Source organism: Thunnus thynnus, chromosome 10, assembly GCF_963924715.1.
Source record: "Thunnus thynnus chromosome 10, fThuThy2.1, whole genome shotgun sequence".
In the NCBI taxonomy this organism is placed as follows: Eukaryota; Metazoa; Chordata; class Actinopteri; order Scombriformes; family Scombridae; genus Thunnus; species Thunnus thynnus.
In genome coordinates, this window is record NC_089526.1 from 19085754 (window position 1) to 19112866 (window position 27113).

At 39.1% G+C, this 27113-nt stretch overlaps 1 protein-coding gene across 1 annotated transcript; it reads right to left on the minus strand.

Annotated features, from left to right (window-relative positions):
- Positions 1-509: 509 nt before the first annotated feature.
- On the minus strand, positions 510-25120 carry st14 (ST14 transmembrane serine protease matriptase). Its single transcript, XM_067601872.1, has 19 exons — positions 24880-25120; positions 17277-17424; positions 16470-16630; positions 15153-15223; positions 14496-14668; positions 13743-13778; positions 13013-13241; positions 11467-11606; positions 11205-11308; positions 10665-10774; positions 9880-10010; positions 9316-9420; positions 8371-8478; positions 7892-8005; positions 7242-7361; positions 6575-6755; positions 3285-3553; positions 2580-2716; positions 510-2442 (listed from the first exon to the last, which is right to left on the minus strand). The coding sequence occupies exons 1-19, from the start codon at positions 24904-24906 to the stop codon at positions 2281-2283; spliced, it is 2526 nt and encodes an 841-aa protein (XP_067457973.1). The 5' UTR covers positions 24907-25120; the 3' UTR covers positions 510-2280.
- Between the last annotated feature and the right edge of the window lie 1993 nt (positions 25121-27113).

Consider the following 27113-nt stretch of genomic DNA (forward strand, 5'->3'; position numbering starts at 1 on the left):
CTTTGTACACATATTTATATTTAAATAAAACCATTTCCGATAAAGAACTGGCTGGTGTGAATCCTGAGAGTTAATCAGCCCAGTGAGTAGCTTCATTGGGCATGGGGAGCAGTGACAAACAAAGCTTCCCATGTAGCAACAATGATGAATACATAAATTAGCGGCACTGTCTATGTTGATTTTCCTATTCCCCCAGTGGTGTGCTGCTTTTAATGAAGACAGATGAGATAGTAGAACCCCCACTGTATGTGTAACTGCCTCCCAGAGCCGACGTGCCCATCTTGGAGGGTAATAAGATAGAGCTGTGACAAAGGTAGGCATTATTTGACAATATGAGTTAATCTTGTCACCTCTGTTCCCCAGGTAGGTACGCTGCTCGCGACGGGGAGGAGAGGTACATGCTCATTACAATTCTACAGTGAGAAGGGACAAGGTCTCACAAGACACACATTTGTTATGCACAACATAAAACGAGACAAGATCCACTCAAAGACAAATAAAACAGGTAATGTAATTAGGTACTGAGGAATCAGATAAAAGATGTTTATTACCATGATTCTTTCATATAAAAACATACACAAACAAACAAAGAAAGGATATAAAGTGTGTCAATAATTCAAATCAGAGTCACAATGTACAATGAAATCTATCTAAAACTTGGCCTATAATTTCTGAAAAATACACATTTAGACTTGCAATGTTTAACTGTAAGGCTCTATGGAATTAATATAAAAGGCCCACAGAGCAATACCCTCATTAATTTTTTTCCCCTTCAATAAATAATACTAATCTTTGGTTTGCTTATCCGGGATATAATATTTCCAGGATAAGTCAGAGATGAAGGCAAATGGTGTAAAAGAAGCCATCCAGTCAAATCTTAGATTAAAAAGTTGATTGAGGTGATCATGGCCGAAGAGAAGAGACACTCACTGGGATAAGAGCTCATTGCATTGCTCTGGCAACCAGTGAAAACCCCTTGGATTTGCTTCAGCTCTCAGGTGTGTGTGACTGAAGACCCCAATCACCCTGAGCTTAACTGGAGACCTGTGCAAAAGCCAACTGGATCTAATCCTCATCCTCCGCCCCGCTTTTGAATATAACATTTTGGCAAATCATTCACAGACCTGGCAAGGCCAGTAAGCATTTGTAAATATAAAACAGAAATACTCAGAACCCCTGTTAAGATCAACAATAACTTAAAACAACTTAAGCATCCCTCCGGTCTCAGATCAGCATTCTTCAAGGATCATGCTGCTGTTTTTGCTGTTTTTTTTTAGCCCACTAACTACAAGTCTGGTATACTTAACATCACTGCTGGCAATTTTCCAAAGCAAACCATGGGCTTTTAGATTGATTAATGCATTTTATACCTTACAGGCAGCTACTGCTTTTCATTCATTTAAGTATAATATGAAAATGCACCTTCAGAGTTTTAAGCATTTTTGTTTTTTGTCAAACTTGCATTATCATCACATGGTAATGCGGTTGTCTCGGCAAGTTGAAATTTATACTTTACTGATAAAAACTGAAACTAATGGCTGTCTAGCAGATAAGTAGATAAAAAGCTTTAATCAACCTAAAAACCTATGCTATGCTTTGGAAAATGGTTGGCAGTAATGTGTGAGTGCCTTGTAGCAAACGACTAAAACTAGCATTATGTTCCTTTAAGATACTTGATAAATAAAACCCCAAATTTAAAGCTATCTACAGCATGAGCTACTGACAAAGTGCAAAATTAACTGCCGCCCAAAAAGATGAAGACATCTTACCTTTTTAGAAATACATAACACTTGGTCTTGAAGAATTTTACTTTTTCTTGGAGAGATATTGTATTTAGAAACACTGTAAAAAAAAAAAAAAACCCAAAAAAGTTCATATTCTGCCTCCAACTTAAAAAGTATATATATATATATATATATATATAAAATTACTCTTAACAAGTGAAACATGACATGATTGATGTGGGTAAAAGACACTGCACTGATTTACGCCCTTAAAAACTATACAAAATGTAAGTCGATGTGGTTTATATGTATGTGTGTGTACAGTGAGTGTGTGAGAGGGAGGACAGGGGAAAAAGGGGTTTGGCAACCACATAAAGTGCTTTAAGTCATTCATCAAGGTCCGTGCAACAGTCTCCTCAGTGTGAGTCTGCTGCTAAATGAATACATCTTGGAGAGACTTGTCCTTAATCAGACTCAAATGTTCCATCTTCATATTTTTTTCAGCACTATGACGTTGTTCCCCGCTCTGCATCCCTCCCTGTTCCTCACAACATCCTCAAATCCCTGTCTCCTTCTTGATCCACTCTCTGAGTTTGGTGACGCGGGAGTAGACACCGGGCTTGTTCCGACGAGCACAGCCCTCACCCCAGCTCACTATGCCGGCCTGGAACCACTTCCCACTCTCCTCGAAACACACCAGGGGACCACCGGAGTCTCCCTGGTGAACACGGTCAGGGAAATGGTTATTAGATTGGGTTTGGATGTGAGAGTGTGATAATTATATGGGTGTGAAAATCTATCTATAAACCCTTTGTCCTTTTATTCTTCTATTGAGAATATGTTGCATGTTCTCACCTGGCATGCGTCAACTCCTCCAGCCAAGAATCCGCTGCAGAGCATCCTTGAGGTGACTTGGCCCTCCGTGACCACATTACACACCGTGTCATTGATGATTTTCACCGAAGCCTTCTGCAGAAGTTGTGCCTTTTGACCTGAAGGAACAAGACAAAGGGGTCAGCGCTCTGCCACGTGACCTCTGTGTTCGTCACTAACATCAAAGGTGTTAATGGGCTGGATTAGTGTTCACTAATGAAGGTTTAAAAGGCTTCCCAGGAGAGCCGACGTCTGTCTTGATATACGGATATGGAAAAAGGCTTAATGGAATAGAGCAGATTAGAAAAAGATGAAAGAAAAGGGATGGAGGGTTGAGCGGAAGAGAAGTATGTCATGATGGTAGAGATAAAGAAATGGGAGGGACATTAAAGGAAAGGAAGAAGACAGGATGAAATGAGAAAGATGAAGGGAAGAAGAAGGAAGCAGGCAGGGAATGAAGATGAAGGACAGAGATGAACAGCTCATTGTGAGGAGGATGGGGGAGGAGTGGGACGTCTTAATTTTGATGCAAGTTGGATATGCAAAGAGGAAAAACACGATTATAGAGTGGGTCAACCATAATTGAGGAATAACAGTATAAATATTCAGAATTAGTGTAATAATCAGTTACAATAACAACAAAAAATGACTACAGTTCTACCAGAATCATGAATTCATGCATAATACCTCCTTCTCGGAGCGCGCCCCAGCCCGTGACCCAGCAGGACATGCCTGCAGGGAAGACGTGGGAGGAAGAGGGTAGGCAGATGGGTTGGATGGTATTCTCGAACTTTAACGGCTCGGTGAGCTCCAGCAGTGCAATGTCATAGTCAAAGGTCATCTGGTTGTAATCCGGGTGGCTGATGATCCTCTTTACTGGGCGGCGCTGTACGCCATCCTGCTTGTACTGGTCCTGCATGCCACTGTATGTTTGCCAGTTGGCTGCAATATGGTTCCTGTGGTAGCATATATAGCATCAGGGGGTGAAGGTTAAGTTTTTTTTTACATGCATGAACCACAATGGAGGGATGAAATATCATAAACACTTATGCTAATATAATCCAAACACAATAGCCCTGCAACATTTGCTTCTTTCAAGGCCATAACGTTAATATTTTTGTTGAAACTGTGTCAGAAAGGTGTTGATTCAACAAAGAAACACATCTCAATATAAAGGAATTTAATTTAAAAAAAAACAAAAAAACACTACAAACTACATCCTCAAAAATACTACACCTTTTTAACAGTCTCGAAAAAACTGAACATTATAATCACAAAGGTAGCTACACTGTTGAAGATTTTTCTGTCAGAAAACAGAACTGGCAGCAAAATTGCCATTAATTTACTGTAAAATTAACAGTGTCTTGCTGTTTCTGAAATTAACAGTTTGTTGTTGATTTTATAAATATAGCATAAAACTGTTATTTTCTACTTTTACAGAAAAATATTGCCAAAAGGATTGCAGTTTATCACTGGTCATTTGCACCTTTTTCACAAGAGGTTTACAACAGATTTTTACTGTAAACTGCAATATGTATGACATATCAACACACCATTGTGTAACTGACTACTAGCAGTGAGGACTACACCTAGTTTTGTTAAATTTTTAAAATATATTTTTTCCAAACCTTGTGACTTGATATTGATAATTACTCATTGACAGTATGTACAACAGTTAATTAGCTAAAAGTGTTTGACAAATGATACAACTTCAAGGTTTTTTTTCGAACCATGTCTCATTTAATTAATGTTTTAAATGAAGATGCTAAACATTTGTAAAAAAAAATTGAAATTAAAAGAAAAAAATAAGCATGGAGCTCACTCAGGTAATTTAATTTCAGTCATTTAAAGGGTAAATATTTAAACAAGCAGTGCAGTCTGTCTGAACATTGTACACATATAAAGACAAATGAAAATATTAACATGCTCCTCTAATGCAAACTGTAACCAAACTGTCCAAGTTAAATGTGTATTTATAAGGGTTTGTAGTGAGTGAGTGAGTGACTGACTGAATGAGTGAGTGAGCTGGTTAGTGAATATCTGTGAATGAGTGAGTGAGTGAGTGAGTGAAGTGAGTGAGTGTCAAAAATGACTTAGTGAGTACTTGAAAAGTGTGGCTAAGAGACTGATTGTGTGGGTGCATGAGAGGGTTCACTGACTTCTATGAGTATATGTACACTCAAAAGTCCATTGGTTTCTTCATTAGACTCAACACACAAAGGTTAATGGATATAGTCTATTTCTGGGTGACTTTCTGTTTTCTGTGACAGGACTTTGTCCCGTCCTGCCTGGGTGCCTCTCTTAGTTTATCCTTACGAACCACCTAAAAGAAAAAAAGTGTGTTCAGAGAGGGTGTGAAAAAATGTCTTATTTATTAAGATGATAATAATAGTGGTAATAATAATAATAATAATAATAATAATAATAATAATAATAATAAATACTCACATCCATTCTTCAGTGTTGCATCCATCCAGGGATGCTACACTGAAGGACTAAGTTACGGATATTGTTGTAAATTGCTGATGTGTTTCATATATTAAATCCACTAGTACTTAAGCATGAAAGACAACAATTCATCAGTTAAAGTGGTACACGCTACTACGCAGACAGCAAGGGGACATTATCTAAATAAAATTAAGTTGTTTGGAGACATTAACATATAAAACAAAGTAAAATGAAACTCAACGTGTAATTTGGAGCAGCATTAGAATCACAAGTCCAACTCCACTCTCAGAAATGTTGACTTACCACTGCGACAAGAGATTATTTTAGCAACAGTACAGATGTATCTAGTTAGCAAGACCCTGATTTCAAAACTTCATTAAAGTCCAATGCTCTTCATATTTCATCAGAATAAAATTCACTTCAAGAAAACAATTTGAACAAAAACTCCAAAACATCAAATTTGGTTAATAACCCAGAAAGAATATCAAAGAATAGATCTCAGGCTTGATGAAAATACTCATAAAATAGCTTATTTTGTTTGATGCTGTGATCAGATGGCAAAGTGCCAAATCATTGTCATGACAGAAGTAAGGGCATATAGCACAATTCAAACTGAATGGAAAAATGTATTTTGCCTATGCTACCAAGAAAAGCAAAAAGGAACTCACCTATTGATTTGCTGGATGAAGAAGTTGATGAATGAAAAATCATATTCCAATGTCCAGGCAGACATGTGCCAACTCTCTACCGTTGTTTGTGTTCCCAAAATGCAATGTAAAATCCTATAATTTACTGTTTTCTTACCTCCAAGCAATCAATACTGTATCATATCATTATCTTTTGTCTGAGCCATTTCATCAACCCAAATTAACAGTAATGTGCTGCATTTAAAGTTAACAGGATTATATTATTAACATTTTGCTGTAAAATAACAGCAATTTCTAGTATTTGCATTCATTATATTGTCTCTGCCCCTTGTACAAGAATAAGAAAATTACATACTAGGTATAATGATGTATTTTAAAGTTGCTTCCATTATAGTCAGGAAAAAGCTTACATATTAAATAATGGCATTTTATATAGCAAATATCACCACCGACTGTGAATCTGTAAAAATGAACACACTTCCTGCTCAATCACAATAGGATTGTTTCAGGTTAAACAACATGGTTAGTGCTCCACCTACAGGGCGCTCTGATAAATACAGCTCTACACATTCATGGATGAGATGCAAATTTTGCCCCCCCCCTCCAAGGTAGTTCTGAATTAACTGTATCATGACTTTGAAATGTGTATATACAGTAGATGGTCCCCTGTTGTGCACAGTTCTATTTTTTCTCCAGCAAAATGTGAATCTTGCATAACGAGATCTAATAAAATGTTAAATAATATGATGAATAATAAAAGGGAGACAATAACAGTTTACACACCAAAATACATGAGAGGGTATCTGTTCCATATCATATATAGCCCTGCTATGCACATGTGTATGAGTGCTATGCATCTTTATGCTGTAAAGATAGACTCACGCTGGGTCGTGGGTGACAAAGCAGTGGGACGCCGAAAGGAGCCACTTTTCCGAGAGGATTGAGGCACCACAAACATGTCCATATGTCAGGAAGTGAAGGCTGACCTGCCAGGGCCATTCCCCGAGCTCAGCATTCTGCCCTCCTACAATGCGGTTCAGCTTATAGGGCCTGGTGCCACAATCTGTCATTTAACAAAGAATGTAATGAGAGAAGAGGGGGGTTAGATGGCAAGTGCAAAATACTAGGTGAGACTGGCATGAACGATCAGAGGGAAAAAAAAATCAGAAAATTAGATTAAGTTGACTTTAAGTCAGCATGGCGCCAGCCTTGGCTGTGAATGCTACAATGACTATTTGGAATCCTAATAAAGCACACTGGCATATTAGCTGATCAAAAAAAGGAGAAAAAAAACACAACACAGACACACCCTGAGGCTTAACAACAAAAACTTCAGAGATGACAAGAGCTGTTTTCAAAGAAGAGTGAAATAAATAAAGCAGTCAAGGCCTGGGGGTTTTTTCTGACAGACAAACCAACACACAGCTCAACCCAGCTCTTCTATAATCTAGTTTGAATGGCACTGAAGAGATTAGATCCACTCTCAGCTGGTTTAAATTTTTTAAAAAGCCGATTTTTTACAAGGGGAAAGGAGATAAACATTTCTTACTGCAGTTGGCCTCATCTGAGTTGTCAGAGCAGTCATTGACGCGGTCACATTCGGCGTTCACCTTGTTGACACAGTCACCGTTGTTACACTTGAAGCTGAAGTCAGAGCAGATGCCCGGAGCTACAGTGGGGTGGAGACAGGTCCCAAAAATCAAAACATATACCGTATTTCAATCAAAGCATTAGAGCATTGCTAAGTTTAACCAGTAAAACACTATGCAATCAGCAAGGCTTCAAAGTGAGGCTTGAATGCACAATACATAGTGATTGAGGAGCAGATTGCATTGATTGGGTGTATTGATTGGGGTTGAGGTCTAATATCCCTCTTTATTCACAGAAGTGAAAATCAAAAGGAAATGCACGAGTACCTTCTGTGTGTATGTGTGTGACTGAGTAAGTGAAAGGGACATTGATAAAAAGTGAAGTAGTGAGTAGGAGGAAATAAAAGAAAGAACAAACAGAATGTGCACAATGAAAAATGTGTTGAATGGAGCCTTCAGTGCAGCATCTTTGTAAAGACTAAACCTCTACTCTGCTGTGGATGAAGGTTAATTGCTTAATGGTTTGTGTAACATGCTTATAAATCATTCTGGTGGGGATTTTGCACCAAATGCATGACTGACTGGCAAGAGAATAAGCGCTGCCACTTACAGGTTTTACAAGAGGCCTCGTCGCTTCCATCTTCACAGTCCTTCTTATTGTTACACACAACATCCTGAGGCAGACAAACCCCGTTCCCACAGCGCCACTCATTCTCCTCACAACCTGGAAAACAGAGGAACACAAAGATTAAGAAATAATAAGAAAACAAAGATGAAAAGTTGAGTAAGGTGCAGACAGGCCAATAAGCTTCAGAGGGACATTAGTGGTGCAGCCATGGTGGACATTACCATCTGTCTCCATTCTCGTGCGTGTATTACACATGATTAAGCATTTGGACGGTTGTTGAGCAAATTGGGCAAGGCTTCAAACAAACTCCTCCATTACTGATAAAATAATGACTGCACACAGCGCAGGAGTCAGTGGCCACAGCATTAGCAGTGATGTGCCTCTAATGTTAGCACAATTAGCATAGCACTAGATAGAGTTTGTTTCCCCTAAAGAGGGCTTTAAGAGCGGGGCATACTTACTGCACCGTTTCTCATCGCTGCCATCTCCGCAGTCATTGACGCGATCACACACCCAGAGTTTCGGTTTGCACAACCCATTCCCGCAAGAAAACTGGTCCTTCCCACAATCTGAAAGAGAAATGGCATGTATTTAACAATGTAACTGAAGATGTAAATATGAGTGGTATGAAAAGGGATGGAAAAGTAATGGCTCAAGCCTTAAAGAAATAATGAAACATTTTGGGAAATACACTTATTCACTTTCCTGTCGAGAAATAGATGAGAACACCACTCTAAGGTCTGTATGATAAATATGAAGCTACAGCCAACAGCCAGTTGGCTTATCTTAGCACAAGACTGGAAACAGCTGGAAAACAGCTTGTCTGGCTCTGTCCAAATTTAACAAAATCTGCCTACAAGCACCTCTAAAGCTCACTAATTACATGCTATATCTCATTTGTTTGATTTGTACAAAACCCAAGGGGTAAAAATGACAAGTTGTGGTTTTACAGGGGTTATGTACTGGACTATTTCTTGGCTGGGTGCAGTGTCATCACCATGAAATTACCACCCACCCAGACTCCAGGAAGTTATTGTACCCAGACAAGATATAGTCCCCCACATAACTCCCTGCAAAAACCACAACTTTTTATTTTTATATTTTGGTTTTTGTACAAATTAGACAAAGATATAATGGTTGGTGGACTTTGTTACCTTTGGACACAATCAGACAAGCTCCTCTGTTTCTAGTCTTTATGCTAAACGAAGCTAACCAGCTGCTGGCCATAGCCTTACATTTAAGAGGCAGATATCGATCAGTGGTTTTGAACAATCAGTAAGAAAACAATTATCGCAATTCCAAAAAAGTCTAATTATTTCTATAAAAGCCTGCATGGAGGATATAGGAAAGAGATAAAGAAATGAGGAGAGACAGGAAAAGTGTGGTTGGGTCGAGGGGGAACTTACGACACTTCATCTCGTCGCTCATGTCACCGCAGTCATTCCAGCCATCACACTGCAGTTCTTTCCCGATGCAGATGCCAGAGTTGCAGGCAAACATGTTGGGACAAGCTGCTTACAGAACAGACAAAAGAGGGAAGGAGCAGAAAAACAGAGAAAATGACGATGATGATAAATTAAGCGAGAGCAACTGACAGTGTATATTCACAACATCCGTCGTGGTGCCAGTGCTTGTCCCACTTGATCAGAGCAATTATAAATCCATTTCTGTCAAACTGGGAGACAATATAAAGAGCGGAGGGTATTGAAAGTGGAGTGCTCCTGAGTGACAGTGGCAAATAAAATGGACCCAATAAACAAGCTCTCTGGTGATTAGTCTAGCTCTTGAGTTTCACTGCTGCAGTTTCTAAGCCTTTATCACAAAACAGGTCTATTCAACTGTCAGTCAGCCACCATCTCTCAACACCACTTTATAATGGGAGGCTATGAGTGTCACTGTCTCATCTCAACATTTCACCCATCTTGCCAAGTGTCGTGTAAATGTGGGGTGCAAGACAGAGTTTAACTCACGGTTTGCGGGATCATAGGCGCTGTACTCAGCACTGAAGCCTTTGTCAGTGTAGGACTCATCGGAGTGGAAGGTCACATCTAGAACATTGGTCTCACTGATCAAAGCCAAAGAGGACAGCTCCCCACAATACCTGGTACACAAAACTAATGTTTAAAGGAAAATTCTGGTTTATTACAACTTGGGTCTTATTTTTGTAGTTTTGGCCATCAACTATGGGTTACAATAACAATTTCCTCAATAAAGTTACTACTGAGATCTGGAAACATTGCAATGGACAGAGAACCAGATCAACAGCTTTGGCAGATAATTTATCCACTGTATCTGGAGGTAAACTGAAAATGAGCATACCCAAAAAGTCAGTATCATAATCCCTCATTGCATAAGAAAACTGTGTGTGCACAACTATAGCCAGTACAGTCAGTGAAAGTTGAACTAGGAAGTCGGTTTGTAAACTGTGATGTACTGTATATTTATGACAGACAGTTAAGGAATCATTTTACCATTCTCCCTTGTTTCTCTTCCAGATAACTTTGGCCAGCCTGAGGTTTTGTTTTAAAACTGTGTGACTGCTTGTCAAACTGCTCCTGTTTCTTGCCCAGTCAGACATCTTTTTAGCTTTGTAACCTGCTGAGAGCGGTGGCATTATTTACTGATGATAGGAATGATGCCAAAACTTTGGAAAATCAGTCCCAGGATGTATGAAACTGGAATTATCCCATAATGCTCACATTCACGGACAAGTAAAATAAACAAAACATGTCATATAAATGAATTAAAATCTTACTTGACGCCCATAACCTCCACATAGTCTTTGTGACACACACGGATATCCACCTGAGGCTCTTTCATGCGGAACATGGTGAACTTCACCCGTACCTTTTTGCCAGCAGGGACCTACAGCGCAGAGGCAGAGGTGATTGGTTTATTACAACCTTATTTACCATGCATGTCACTCCTCCACCTACACACACACAAGCACATACACACAAAGACATTTAATATGTATCCCTTGTAAATGCAAGCATACAAGCTGCAACACACCAAAAAAGACAGTGTGCACACACACATACACTCCATACAACGCACCAGCAAACAAAACCAACACACAACACACAAAACACTGCAGCTCAGCTATAGCTGCAGCAGCAACAGCCATCTGACAGATGAAGATAGAAGAGGTACTGAACAGCTTGGCTTCGATAGTGCTGCCTCAGCATTCCTCTCATGGCAGGCTAAGGGTGGTGGAGGGGGAGGGGAGGGTGGGGGTGGGGGGGGGGGGGTTCAGGTAAAGGAGGGGGCCTGGGAGAGGAGCAGTGTAGCAAACCTTAATGGTCCACTTGCAGTCCATGGCAGGGGGATAGAAGCTGGGGTGAAGTGGGGAAGTGAAGACTCCTGTGCTTTCAGCGAGGACGCCACCGCAGTTTTTAACTGAAAATAATGTGTCATATTAACAACAACATAATACATTTGTAATGGGATTGAGTACAAATATTGCTGAACAAATGTAGGCAAACTGGTGTAGATATAGTCCAGAATGCTGCAGGTAAATGGATGATATAAAGTGCAGTGAATGTAAACTTGATTACCTTTAGATATTGGGATGGCTTTATACTTGGCCTGAAAGCCAGGCCGTTGGACGTCACTGTCAGTAATCATGTTGATGAGCATGATGTTTCCAGATGACACCACCTCCAGAGGGTTGGAGGGGGGCCTCTGACCACACTTCCTGTGAGAGGAGAAGTAGTAGCAAGATCATGCTCACTGAATCAGAAGAAGGTGTTTCAAAGAACTATCTGTGTCTGTGTGTATGTGTGTGTGTGTGTGTGTGTGCATGTGTAGCAGACACAACCATGAAGCATAAGCTGAATGTCTGATGCATTTACTGATGTATTCACTCTTCTAATCAAAACACTTTAGGATGTGCAACACTTAGGAAACTTACATGCAGCTGTAATGCTTTTTACTCGAAATCACTAAAACATCAATGCAGCAAACAAGTTTAAAATGCTTTGGGAAAAAAATAATTTGAAAAGAAATCAATAGATAAGCAGTGAGAGGTAGGGAAGGAGATAAATAAGGAGAGATATGCCAACAGTAGATAGAAATTGCTTAGGCAGAGTTTCAAAGTCAAACATTAGGTACATTAGCAAGAAGTTTCAGCACTGCTGGCAGCACAGCCATAGAGGTGTGAATGACACTGTGAGAGCAGCAATACATCTACCTCTAGTAGAATAATGTCATTATAGAGTATTATATTATAGCTCTCATAAACCCCATGTCACCTTGGATAAAGCTGATCGCTCAATAGCATTATAAAAATTTTATGCATCACTTGGTAACACATATTTGTTTGGCAATGGTTTCTGAGTTTGAAATTGCCTGCAGCTACAACTGATGTTGCATTCAGGAGCCTGCAGTTTCAGAATCATACCCTTCCTCCATAGACAAAGTGCAATTACACACAGTGGTGTAGCAGGATTCAGGTTGGCACCCTTGATAGATTTGAAAGGAGAGGTCTTTTTGAGCCAACTCAATCTCACTGAGGTCTCAAAAGTTAACAATAAAATGGGACATGCAGCACTAAAGGCTTCAGGGCCAAAAAGAAAAAAAAGTTGTAATCACAAATCCAGTGAAAGGAACGGAGTAGAACATGTTTTCCACCACATCAAAACCGTTTTTACTCCTAAATCCCTCTGCAACATTTCAGTCAAATACAAAGTGATTCCTAGTGGTTGTCCCCTGGGAATCATGCAGAAATATATTTCCCCTCTCTCTGATTTTCAAGGCTAAATAAATGAGACAAATGTTGGTTGGACCCTATCAAACAAACCCTTCTACCAAGGTTTAAGGCAAAATGAGAATGTGATTTGTGTCACAATTTGAAGTACTGTAAGAGCAAAAATGAGTCAATTTAATCATTTTCTTTTAAATAAAATTCCTCTTGGAGGAGGCATTATTGCACACAATACTGCACTGCATACCACTAGTAAACTAGAAGCTAGTATAATGGCAAAACTTGATCCATCAAAGATATAACTCTAAAAAGAGCACCAGTATGACCTTGTACCACAGCCAACACATTTCCCATCAGTGCCCTTGAGCCCTTTGAACATTCCCAGCTATGTGACTTACTCTGTGATGGCCTGAGAATCATCTGGACTCAAAGAATCATAGATGAAGACAAAGTCATCAGAGCAGTCATCCTCGATGTGGAAGAAAGGGAAACTGACAGAAATGGCGTGGTTCTTTGAGGCTCGGATTTGCCACTGACACCGGGACCTTGGGGGGTAGCTGGTGGGGTAACCTGGAGATGAAAATTCTTTCGCCGCTTCTCCAGCCTCCAGATGATGAAAACACCCCACTGGGAATAACAACATTGGTCATATCATATCCAACAGTAATTTATAGCTGGTAAATTAAGATCTGATCATCATCATGCACTATATCTTAAGAAATATTGACAGTAAATATTGTATCTTTTTTGTTTTTTCTTGGGAACAATTTACAATTATGCAAATAACAAATTTGAACACTATGTGATCACAGGTGCTTCCATCCTTTATGTTACAAGATGTACGTAAAGACAGATTAATGTAAGGATGATACAGCTGCTGTACTAATGGAATGTAATGTAGTCTAATCATCTCAAAGATATAAATCACCAGACAGTGTCAAAAAGAAGTGTCGGACATAGTGACTGACTAGCTCTGGCCTGATGCAGGGTTCTCAATCTCTGACTAGAGCAGCACATGTACAGTACACGCCAGGCCAGCCATTCGTTACAGACTGGCAGGAGGGTGAGCATCTAGCCAGCTGGAAAATTACAGCTGCGAGTGATTGAAATGGGACACGCTGTACTCACCGGCTCTGGGGTCCCTGGCCATGCGAGGATCTGTGACTGGAGACAGAGAGAGGGGAAGAGAGAGTGGCAGAGAAACAGGAGGCAAGGTAAGAATGGGTCACCAAAGTTGGGAGGCTGATAGAATTTGATGCATGAGCCTAAAATATTTGGGTTGCACATTTTCTGTTCCATTTCCCTGCGGTTAAGGGAACTGGTGATGGTGTGTAGCTCTTTCTGCTCCATCTCACCTTGCCCTACAGCAGCAACCCATACATCTTTGTCTAACTATCTGGGACAGCAACATCAAATCATACCCACAGAAATCATTTTAAAGAGGACCAAAAACCACTGAGTCACAGGGCCAGCCCCTGGCTGGTGGCCAGGTTGTGGACAAATGCAATGTGAATGCTGAGAAGACAGAAGGAAGAAAAATGGCTGTCTCAAGCCAGGCCAGGGCCCAGCTAATATCATTAGAGGATCCAAACAGCATAAAATGTGCAATCTCAGATGCAGCACAAGCAGAGAGGTCTGGCTTATCTGTTATCATCTTATCAGCACAACTCAGAGTGAGCTCCTATAATACAAATAGAAAGCATACAGAATACCAATGCTGATAGGAGATGACAATGACCTTATTCAAATCTACATTCACAGTACTTTCTCTTTGCTGATTGTTAAATGTCATAATCTGGAGCCAGCAGCGGCAAAGACCCAGTAGTCCCCTTTCTTTTGCCCCTTGGTGTGACCCCTTCATCTGGTCCTGGTGGTACCTACGTGAGGCAGTGACTTTGCTGATCTTGATATTTTTGGTGCTCCTCATGCTGCGCTGCCCCTTAATGCCATTCTCCAGTGTCTCTAACACCCGCTCTTCAGAGAACTCCGGCACGATCTCCAGGTCATCAACTGGAATATCAAACTGAGACCAATAGTAGGCTATCACACCCTCACTAGGGCAAGCAGAGATGAGGAATGGAGAGGGAGGGTAGGAAGGAAGGGTAAAGAGAGACCATTCAGTAACATGCTTTAACATTCAAGAAGAAACAAAGATTAGTGGAACATGGATGATATATATCTACTGTAAATTGCAAGCCAAATTAAATCAAAAATGAAATCAATCAGTGAAATCCTGCTGATGCTGCCATCTAGCAGTGGCTGCATGCTCTGATCACTGTGTGTGTAATACAGTATGACTATACAGAGTGTAGACAGTAGTATTGTACTATTACTACATCACAGCTGGGTGTGGTAACAAGTCAACAGACCACACCAAACCCTGATTTTGTTTGTTGTCATAAATGCAACAGACTTGAAACTCCACAGAGGTCAGTGCAACAAAGTCTTTCCTTCATACAAGACGTAGTGTGGGTTTTAAGTTTTCACAAGCATTAGAGCAGTGTACAAAAAAATCAGATGTCAAGATCCTAAAGGTACCTGAATGCAGTGATGACAGACTTAGCGTAGTATTCTCCAAGAAATGGATCTGTCTTGAAGATTTCCCCCAGCTGTGTAGAGAAAATGTATTTTTTACTGAACAGATCATGTACAGGATTTCTTGCTTGTCTGCCTAAAGACAAAGTACAAATTAGCATGTTAACATAAAAACTGCCTTCCATGAAAAGCATACAACAATGTGATTCTCATTAACTGTCTTGCCTTCAGCTGCAGTGAGTGGCAAACTGTGTCAGGCAAGGCTGCAGCCACTCTTTGAGGTCTTAAATGCGTGCCACCACTATATATTATGCATGTACAGCGTTAGCTAACCTCAGAGCAAGCCCTCTTTGTGAAAAGAAAAACTGCAAAGGCTGTAGTGTTTAGACTGCTAAGAGAGAGTGGGAGCATCTGAGTGCTGCTTGTGTCCCTCAAGGTAACATCACAAAGGAGAAAGAACCAGGTTTCATAAAAGCAGAGAGTGATACAGAGGAAGAAAAGAGGGTTGTTCACAGGATAAATTGGTAAATTATTGTAAAATAAAATATCAAGACTAGGTAAAAAAATTACAGTTTAAGTCAGCAACATCAGATATGAACCCATTGCCATTTTCCTACCCCATCTAAAGGAGATAAAATACAGTTATACAATTTTCAAGGACTCTACAGACAAGTAGTGCTAGAGACGTATTAGTGTAAAACTGTGGGACAACTGGTTTAACATGATGAACTCTAAGGCGCTCACTGACAGCTTTGGCCCAAAATTCTTTACTTGAATCAACACAAGTTGTACCTATCATGGTAAACATCAACCTAGATCTGAAATTATTCTTTACAAGTTGACATTTTTGTTGTATGTAAGTGCAAACCTAGAACATCATAAAGCTTTTCCTCCAGTCATCTATTCATCTTATATTGCAGTCGACCATTAACACTCCAATCCTCACCCAACACCCTCACTTCACTGAGCTTTTGAGAGAGAAAGCGAGCACTTGAATGGGTTTGAGCGGGGTTCTTTGCTATCAGCATTCGACTAAGTGGTGCTACAAACATCTCCACTGCCTCCAATAATAGGAGATACTGTTGAGGGAATTACTAAGGAATTTTATTCCACCCAGGCAAATATGCCTTCAGCAGTTTCTATGCACTGGAGGGGGCATAGTTAAAGCGCATTTCCACGATGCCAAACAACATCCGCAACTAATCCTTAGAGAAGAGAATTGATTGTAATGCTTTGCTCAAAATAGTTCACAATAAACAATGTAAACCATAGAAAGGGAACACAAGTAGAAAAGCCATCTTTTTTGGGTGTCAAACTCACTGTTGCCTGCAGGTTTTCTGCCAAATCCTTGAATTCCTTGCTGTTGGTGTCCTCCAGCTTCTGGTCATATGGCACATCAACCAGCTCCATATGCCCACTGAACACCTGTACTGATGGGCGGAGCTTCTTACTGATGGTGGCTTCTGAATTTGCATCTTTAACTTGGAGGAGAGAGGCAAAGGAGAGTTAAGTGTTTGATCAACGAAAAGCTATAAAATAGCTGCCTCTGATGAAAGCGGAGACTTGAAGTTTTTAAAAAAGCCTTGAAACACAATTTTGAAGTCATACAGCGCAATCACATATTGAGAAGACAGTTTGGCTCTCAGAGCAATTAAAACAGCCAGTTGAATCAAGAGGCTGTTTATCAAGACTTCAGAGGCCTTTTTGTCAGACCCTGTGTGTGTAAATGACAAGAAAGCTGTGCCATGGACTCTGTGACATTTTTCCTCCTTTGCATTATTAAAGGAGCAAGTCAGAGCTGTCAAGTAGGCTAACACTAATGGGAAATTAAAAAGTCCAAACAAGCCACTCTTACAGGCTTATATCAAAGAACTGTGCCTTCACAGCAAGTGTAAATGATCCACTTTACAGTTTCTGATGTTATGCCTGTCTTGCCAGTGACTGATGTTAGCAATGTAAACACTCCAAATATCTCATTTAATTATATGAAGAATAACTTTGATTTATGCAGGAGATTTTTTTTCTTACTTTTTAATTTACCCAAACATATAAAAGCATGGTACTGTACTCCAAGTCTCTCTACTGGATGATAAAATGCAGGAAAGCTTTCAACTACAGCACACTCACAGACAAACAGCCAGATGAGGACCGCTGCAACAGCCGCGAGGATGAGAAGCGCCACTAGAACCCCGATCAGGATGCCAACCTTCCGCTTTGATGATACTTTCTCTTTGCTGGTTAAGAAGTCGATCCGTTCGTGGTTGTCATTGCGTCCCTGATGCAGAAAAAACACATATAAACAACAAACATAGTGAAAATCATTTTAATTTCATTTTCGTTTACTTTGATTTAGCCGGGTACAGGTAGAGGTGTTTTCCTGCATGGCATATTGCTTCTTAGCATGTGGATATCAAATGCAGTTTTACCAAAAGCTTAAGATTGGATCCCAAAATTATCCTGGTTCATCTAGGTTATCAACAACAGTTTGACTGTTTCTGTGCAAACTATTTTATCCCCATTCCATGCAAATAAATGCTGCTGGGTAGTTTAGTTGTTTACTTATATAAGTCTATGCATTATACATAAATAAATTAGCTGTGAATGGCAGGATAATGATGTATGAATGAACTACATGAGGTCCTAACTGAGCATTTATATGAAATTTTGGAGTAGGAGGAGAGTTGGGATTTCCTTTAACAACCTGTAAATACACTGATCCCTTAACAGAAATTATATATCACTATTGCTCACACTCACAATGTGTGTGCTTGTTTAAAGTTTAGTAGGGAAAAATCCAATAACAGGCTAACAAAGAAACTAATTCAGCATAATCAAGGAAGACAGGCAAGTTTGTACTCGAGGAAAAGAAAATGGGGTAAAACAGAGTCAAACATAAACAAGAATAGCTTTACTTCTCAATATTTAAAGACTACACAATATCAAGAAAAACGTCATGAGAAACACCTTAAAGTGCTTTCCGAGAGTGACTAGTTCAAACAAGCATGTTTGCAGAACTGGAGAAACCTGTTTAGTAATGTGCTAGATATCCCACACTCGTATTCAGACGTTGCATAATAAATAAGGGATACCTTGTAGAGATTATGGACAGGATGCTTTAGGCTGTATGTGTGTGTGTGTGTGTGTTGTTGAGCTATCTCAAGTGGGCGGACTGAGAGAAAGGTTTCAGGCCGGTTAGTAATCAACATACAATGAATTCAGTGCCTGTGGCCCATGAGTGAAGAAGCCCGAGTGTCATTAGGGATGGAGAATCACTTTGGTATTAAATCAATTTGTCAGATGTGCTGCCCCTTAAGATGGGGGCTCAATTACATGAGTCTAGATGATAACTCACGGCAATTAAGGCCTATTCTTACCCGGCTCGGGCTTCCACACATGCTTCCTAATTGGACTCTCTAACAGCAATCATGGGCCAGAATGAGGGGAATCATTAGAGATGGGGTCAGCAAGCGCTCGGGGGTTTCTCTCTATCAGTCACCCTGATCACAGCCTAATAAAACCATTACATGCTCTTCATCATATCCCACTCTTCACTACTAGAAAGAAATACTGTTCCATTTTTTAACTATGTGTAGAACTTTTTTAAAACACCATTTCAGTGCACTATGCCATTATTAAACAGGAAGGGGTAGTGCGGATTTCAACATTGAACCCGAGATGCTGATGCACACTGAAAGAAGCATTAATGTTTGACAAGAAAACACTCTGCAAAATAGACGTCAAGTTTGGTGTGGTCACATAAAAGTGAGTGATGATTCTGTGGTGGGTTGCTTAAGAGTACTATATTTCTGAGTAGTCTAACCAGTCTGACAGGTGGAAACAAGTTGACACTGCTGAGAGGTGTGGTTTTAAAAAAAAAAAAAAAAGCAGCTCACCCACAAGCTTAGCAGTTACCGTTTAATTTAGTGCTACACTTTATTAACAACAATTTCTCTTGCTAATCCAGATATCTTTCTTGGGTAAAGCAGAAATATAAAGTACTGTTCATAAGCATAACTTTAAGGTACTGGCACTTAACTTGATTATTTCTGTTTACTTGACTGTGTAATATTTGTCTGGTGACTCAATTTACTAGTACATGCACAACAGACAACAGGGTACAACATTCTTTCGGGTTAAAGCTTCAAAAATTGTCTCAGTTTTACATTAACTCAGGTGAGGGATAGATGTACCTTTTCTGCCAATGATTCATACACATTCTCCATGTTGACCTCAAGTTTCAATGCTCAATAAATCAATCATCAATATATAATGCTACAGGGCCAAAACAATATTCCTAATGTGGATTATTTTCAGCCTCAGTTTTCAGTTTACCCACATTAGAGGGTCAGAGGAAGACATAACAAACAGGAAGTAATAAAGATTAAATGAGTGTGTATGAAATTACATTGTAAAGTGTGTTTTTAGGCCAACATTCAGTACCAGTTAAATATTATTATATACACTGTAATTTAGCAATGCAACATTTCATGTTATGATGTGCTGGGTAACAGTGTCCTTAAACTGTCGCAGTTAAATAATGTCCTTACTCTGGTGATTGCAAACCAGATTTGTCTCAACAGATACTACAGAGGACAAAACATCCCACACACAGTGTCAGTGTGAGTCAGTTCATTTCTATTCCCAAAACTATTCTGTGTATGACTAAACGTGACACTTTTTTTCCTTTATCTTTGCCTTATTATCTCCCAAACTGTCTCTGCTTCTGTTGACTTGGGGAGGTTATAGACAAGTGCCTCTTAAGACTTGTGGGCGTCTTGTTTTATTTTAGCCACCTGTGAACCCTCTATTTTTTTATCTTCTCTTTTCTAAATTCTTTGAAGGAGATCATCCATAACTCATCTCTCTCATGCACCAAATGTTACCCCTAACCATGACTGAGGCAGTTGACAGTTTACCTGCAGTCAAACTGACTGGGTGAACTTTTCTTTTTTTACAGAAGACATTTTGACATATCACAGCAGTAAAAGGCATGTGTCACAGGTGTGAATAATAAAAATTAATGATGGAAGAATGATGAATTCCATTCAAGCATTAGGTTGGTATTGTTCATGCTGACTCACTGTCACACTGCCATGACTTGTTGGGACACTTGCACAGAACAGAGCTGTCAATGTCATTAGTAACATCTCTCCCTACTATGATAAACCAAAATGTCTGCATTAAAAAGGACCATGTGGTTTTCAGGCTTTTATTTCCCCCATTTAAGGGCAACAACAACACCACTATTGATTCCCTGACACCTAGTCGTAACTGGATGTAAACTAGGGCTGCAACTAACAATTATTTTCATTATCAATTAATCACTTTGTCTTTAAAATGTCCATCATAATTTTTTAGAGCTCATGGTGCCGTCTTCAAATGTCTTGTTTTATCTGATCCACAGTCCAAAATCTAAAGATATTCAGTTTACTATCACATATGACACAGAAAAGCTTCAAATCCTCACATTCAAGAAGCTGCAACCAGCATTTTGTTTGCATTTTTGCTTTAAAAAATAAGTAAAACAATTATTCGACGATCTAAACAGTTGCCAACTTATTTTCTGTCGATTAATCAAATAATTATTGCAGCTCTAATGTGAACAGCATATTAACCTGCAACCATTTTTTCAAGACCTCCTTGTCTGTTCACACATACACATTATGTTGTTATCAGTTTGAAAAATATGCATGTATGTAATTGACACTGTAAAACAATTCAAGGCCAAGGTACAGTAGTAATGGCAGACCTAAATAAATGTTTATGAGAGCAACTTCGGTGCTAGCTTGTTTTCCATTTAACTAAGTTTCACAATATATTGAATTCCTTGGAGCTACCTAGGTAGTTTGTCAACATACTTGGAACACTGTCCAGGAGCCAAAAAGTAGCCACATACTGCGGTCGCAGTGTAACTGTTTTTCCGTGACACACAGGAACCTATCAGAGGCAAAGCAATCAGCTCTCTTGTGCCTTCTCTGCACACCCAAGCACTTATCTGTCCTATCGGGGCAGATCAGGCCATGAGAGACTCCCTAACAAGGCCAATCACATAAGATGGTCAGTTCATGCCATTTAGGCTTCAGTGTGCCCTAACACTTACACACACCTCTTACCTGACAGTAGCCTTAAGCAGACATCTAACAGTTAGTCTCTTACACTGCAGCATCAGCCAGGTGGTTGTGTATGATGAAGAGTGGTGCTATAGCCTTGTGACCTGCTACCACCTTGCTGCTCAAGAGGACATAGGCAGAAATTTGGGAGCAAATCAGTCGACAAAATCACCCCTTACTCTGTCTTTTTTGCTACATAAATGAGAAGTAATACTGCTGCTGCCCTTGTACGGCAGAGGCCTCCATCAGATTGAGTACACTCCTTGAAATTGGATAATTTTACGCAAATTCTGCACCCATGGACACAGACAGTGGCTAACAGCTGGAGAGCCCTGATAAAGACCAAAGCCTGAGTGGAACAGAACACAACTAAACACAGTTTGCACACTGTTAAAGATTAAACTTGTCCCCCTGTTTTGTCAATTGTGCATTTTAATGTATCATCCCAAAGAGTCAATAATAACAGAAGTGACATTAACACCACATTCACGTCACTTCTACTGCTCATTTTTAACACGACTGCCCTTGAAATGTAGGCCGAAATGCAAGAGAAAAGGAAAATAGCCTTGACTGAAGAATTATTTACTGACTACTCCACTGAGTCACCACATAAACAGAGAACAGACGGACTACATTAATCACAATATTCCCATCTGATCTAATATCTAAGACTGACCTCATTGTTTGTGAGTAATCAAACATTAAAAAAGGACAACGTGGTCATTTATTGAGCTTCACTTGGTGCCACTTTTGCAATTTAAAACAAGTACCTTTCTCAGCCTTCAGAGTCAAAAAAAGTCAAAGTGTGGCATGACAAGTTTGGTACCGAAAGTATGTTTATATTAACATTTGGTAAGTAATTTGATGACTGTTAAGTTACATTTAAATTAGTTTTGTGTTGTGTCAGTGTACATTGAAAATATTTGATGTTAAATACTAATAGGGCTGCAACTAACAATTATTTTCATTATTGATTGATCTGTTGATTATTTCTCTAATAATTGATTAGTTGTTTGGTCTATAAAATGTCAGAAAATGGTGAAAAATGTTGATCATTGTTTCCCAGAGCCCAAGGTGACCTCTTCAAATGTCTTTGTTTGTCCACAACCCAAAGATATTCAGTTTACTATCATAGAAGACTAAAGAAACCAGAACATATTCACATTTTAGAAAATGGAACCATTTAAAAAAAAAAATGACTCAATTATCAGAATAGTTGGCGATTAATTTAACAGTCAGCAACTAATTGTTGCAGCTCTATATACTAATATATCCATATCTTGCTGTCTTAGAGTATGTGCAGTTGTCACTGAGCTATTAAGTTACTTAGGTTAGGTAGTTTATCACAGTATACCACACAGAAAATATGCAATTAAACTTTTATAGCACATTAAATAGAAATTGAAATTGTTCCAGTAATAAACTGTGGTGAATTCAGTGCAGGTAAGAGAGATTTTGGAGGTTACCTGTTGCACCTGCTGCACAGATATGAATTAATTTGAGAGACAGATATATAAATCATGATTTCATACTGTGTAAGACAGTTTGCTAACACAGTCACAGTCAAGCTACAATACATGCCACAAGACTGAGCTACAACAACACTGCAGCACTAACAGGCCTCCTTTTTGCTTCACCATCATGAAGTCAGACACATACTGATTCATTCACCTACATCAACTTCTCTTGCACAAGAGACAGGACTTTTAGAGTTTTGTAATTCATGTTCATACGCAGTTCATCATTTCCTTGGGAAATCTGACACACATCTTCAAAAAAAATTTGTTTGTTTCTTTTACTACAGAACAGAAATATGGTGGTCGAGTAAGAACATGCTTTGCAATCCATGTGTCTAAAAAACATCACAGTGTGGGCAGCCCACATCTCTGAGATAAGAAATGGCACTTAAAGAAAGGATATTTTGATAATATGCTGCACACACACAAACACCCAGTCTGACATTAACGAGGAGTTAATGTCAGACTATATTAAGAGAGAAAAAACATTTCTTTCACCTGAATCCTGTTACTGTTAGGTCACATTCTTAGCAGTACACATACTGGTCCACCACAGTGTGTATTTCCCCAGAGGTCATGACTGTTTTCATGAAGCTGTCAAATGAAGGTTCTAGAGAGCTGGTGGATTTGAGCAGCAGTAGCCAAAGCCTTGTTAATTAATTAATGAGTCCCTTTGCAAAGAAAAGTTCACCTTTAGCCAACTGTCACTATTTTCTGCCCACATCTGGTATTCCATCGAGTTTTGTTCTGCTATCAGACAGACCCAGAATACTGAAGTCTCAAACTGAATTATGTCATAATAAGAAATGTATGGATACTAACATAATGTATGCATGCTCCAGGATAATTTGACTTATAGTTTATGCAAAATAAGCTTTTGGCAGTTTTCATATTCTGTTATAAGTTAAAATGCAATTCTGCTCAAATATTACATTACACAACGGCATGGTTTATTGTAGATTTGAAACAGGTGAAATGCTGTCTTGGTTAAAATCACTATAAATCACTGTGGCAACTTGCTTATGGCCTTTATTTCTATTTCAATGACCTGAGTGTGACTACCTGCCAGCAGGTGTAGCACTCATACAACAACAAACCTTTGTGAATGGGGCCAATTGAAACCACTGATACATGAATAGTTTCTGAACGTGACTCAGCTGAACTGTGGAATGAAAAGGAACTTTACACTTTATATTTTAGAGTTTACTTTTAAAAAAAAATATTTTGTAGTGAGGTGGAAGCATTTAAGTTTTTAGCCGTGTTTTTAAATATATTGAGAAAAATTAAAGCTGTATTAATTAATTTTTATATCTTATCTCTAATCATCTCAAAGCCTGTGATTTGGATCTGGTTAGATATTGTACTAATAGTTGTTCTCTCATGCAGGAGGCGAGGCCTACAAAGCCTCACACAAGCTTTCTGTGTCAGTAGTAGTAGTTAGTGTTGTTACACCTGGTTTTGTTTGTTTCCATTTACTTTAGTAAACATCAATATGAAGTCAGCTAATAAAAGCGTCCATGTCTAGTTTTTGTTTTTTCTTTTCTATTTTATCTGTCTTCATATAACAGCTGGTGTGATTGCAAGAAATGACTTTGTTTTACAGAATAATGAATGACATAAATGAATGGAGTGTGATAAAAAGATTTTGTACAATGTGTAATTATATCACTCAAAGCTTGAGACACTTATCTTTTTCATAACAAAGTTCGCTTTCCTCACTCATGGTGACAGCAAATTCAAAAACTTTTAAAGGCCTTATTTGTTGAAATTAAAGAACTTACATCCATGACATCCCAACCAACATGAGAACACCACAGAGGACTCATTTCTAACACTAGTCAAGAGATCTTAGAATAATCATTCATTCAAATATCAATTAAGAACAATATGATTTTAGGGAAACCTCCATCCTCCACTCGTGGAAAATTATATTCTTTAATGTAGAAAGGCCCGATTAATGCTCAAATAAAGACGTTAGGCACAATAGTCAGACTAATTGTCAGCTATAAAACAAACTTTGAATTTGTAGTAAAAACTTTATCTGTTTGTGGGTGATAACATAACTAACATAAAAGCAGCTGTGTGAAACTTAACCAAACTTACGTCGTATTCATATCTGGCGGAATACATCTCCAGAAACTCTCCAGCAGGAGTCCAACAGGATCCCAAACAATTCTGTACCTTGTTTCTTTCTTCCCCTTTACAGTTTTATAAAGTTACAAACCCTCAATCTGTAACTTAGTGTTTGGAAGCGATAAAAAATATTTGCAGTCGTTGAGGTTAGATACAAGTGTCTCTTCCTGTGTCCTCGCGGGCTTGGAATACCGTAACCACCTGAAACGGACGTCTTCCTGGCACACCTATGGTGCAAACCACGCCCCCAAATACCTGCAGTAGCTGCATGGTAGCTATTAGTGTGTAAACGCCACGCTGCTTCATCATATACTGTTGTACTCTAAGCTCAAACACTCACATAAAATAATGTCCATGTATCATACAGGGTAACGTTTTATAACAACTCCTCCTTCTCAGGGTTGTTATTCTTCTTCCTCTGTGAGGTTTTACGGCAGTTGCCATCCATGATGTTACATTATTGCCACCGTCAGATTTTATTCTCCCTGTGTCCATTCATTTTATGTTTAGCTCTTTCCAGTCCTATCGTCCTCAAAAAACTAAATAACCATTTCCTCCCTTCAAGCTGTCTCTACGCTTTAACATACTTTTATACATACTTTTCCTCTACCCGCCTTATTTTCCGTAATTGTGTTATCAATTCTTGTCCTTCATGCGTAAATTTACTGTATGTAAATGTATGTATGTATGTAAATTTACTGTATATCCAGTTGGATGTTTTTCTATGATGAAAGCTGCATACTCCTAAAGTTGCTTTGCCCAATTCTCAGCCTGCTTATCATTTCTTCCTCTTTCCTTTGTTCCCCTACCTCTTAACATACTCTGTTTTGGCTGAGTGTAAATGTCTGCATTTCATTGTGTTGTCCCAATGCTGTTGCCACTGTTGATTTACCTTTCTCCACACTAAGCCTTTCCCCTCTGTCTTTCCGTTTGGGTTTTAACTGCAAGCCTGCACTAATGAGGAAGTTTATTTCTTCATTTTCATACCATGTGTTCCCCCTGCTGACTATTTGTGGATGTTGCTTCCAAACATGCTGAAAAACTCGCTTTATATTATCATGTGAAATGCAGTTTGAAATGTGAACAAACAAGTTAAATGGAGAAAAAATGCGCTAGCTGTAGCCTCTCATGAAGTCTCTTGTCATTATTGACCTAATTTGTGTGGACTTCATTGTTTAGAAACCATATAAATTGAAGATTTGCAAGAACTGCAAACCCCAGGCTCTAAGTATAAAATGTAGGCTACACAGTGATTTTGTTTAGTTTAGTCTCTATACTGCACATTATATATAACCTACTGTAACAACAATACCAAAGTACAGACTAAAAATTTGAGTTGAGTCAACACCTCTCTATTTTATATTCAGGGAGCTTCTCTATTTTTATTAAGGTAGTATTTATTGAGGGACAGTATTTGAGGAAGAGGAGGAGAACAAGAGCTTTTAAAAAAAATCATTCACTCTATGTGTATATTAGTTCATCTGCTTTTCCAGTGGTTCTAAACCTTTTTAAAGAAGCACAGAGAAAGTTCATCTACTGCTTATAAAATAATCTCCTCATCAGGCAATGGCCTTAGTGTGGACTTGTGTTTTGCTCAGGTAAACCAAAGAGGGATTTTATCCATAATGCAATACCACAAGGGATGATCAGTGATCAGTGATCTGATCAGTCCCAAATTCATTCTTAAGCATGACAAAGACCCCAAAAATACAGCCAGAATCATAAAGAACGATCTTCAGCAACAAGAAGAACAAGGAGTCCCACAACAGATGGTTTGGCCCTCACAGAGCCCTGATCTCAACATCACAAGTCAGTCTGGGATTACATGAAGAGAGAATCCAAGTCCCCTTTTAGATTTATGGTGGGGGATTGACCCCCAGGTTAGGAACCACTTTGCTATTCCAATGGTTTGGATGCGCCAGTTTACAAACACTTAGAATGATTTTAACTGATAATGTCATAAGTGATACTTTGTGGAGTTGGACCACTGTCTCTGAATTTGTGAGTGATTCAATGGCGATTCAATATTTGAGATATTACATCCAAATGTGTATCTGAATGCTGTGAGTCAGAAACTGTCCATCATACAGTCAGTCTGCTCACTGTTCAGCAGCCTCTTTACATGTCCAAGTTAAAACTGAATAAATAATGTGAATTCTATTTTTGGGGTGGATTCTCCCTTTAAACTGACGCATGAAAATCAG

Bases quoted from the DNA above. Each gene is read 5' to 3' on its own strand.
- st14 (XM_067601872.1), bottom strand. From the start codon at position 24,906: ATGTATTCCGCCAGATATGAATACGAC. The intron at 17,425-24,879 runs GTAAGTTTGGTT...TTTCTGCATCAG, and splicing joins CCGCCAGATATGAATACGAC to GGACGCAATGACAACCACGA. The intron at 6,756-7,241 runs GTAAGAAATGTT...GTTAAATGACAG, and splicing joins CTCAGATGAGGCCAACTGCA to ATTGTGGCACCAGGCCCTAT.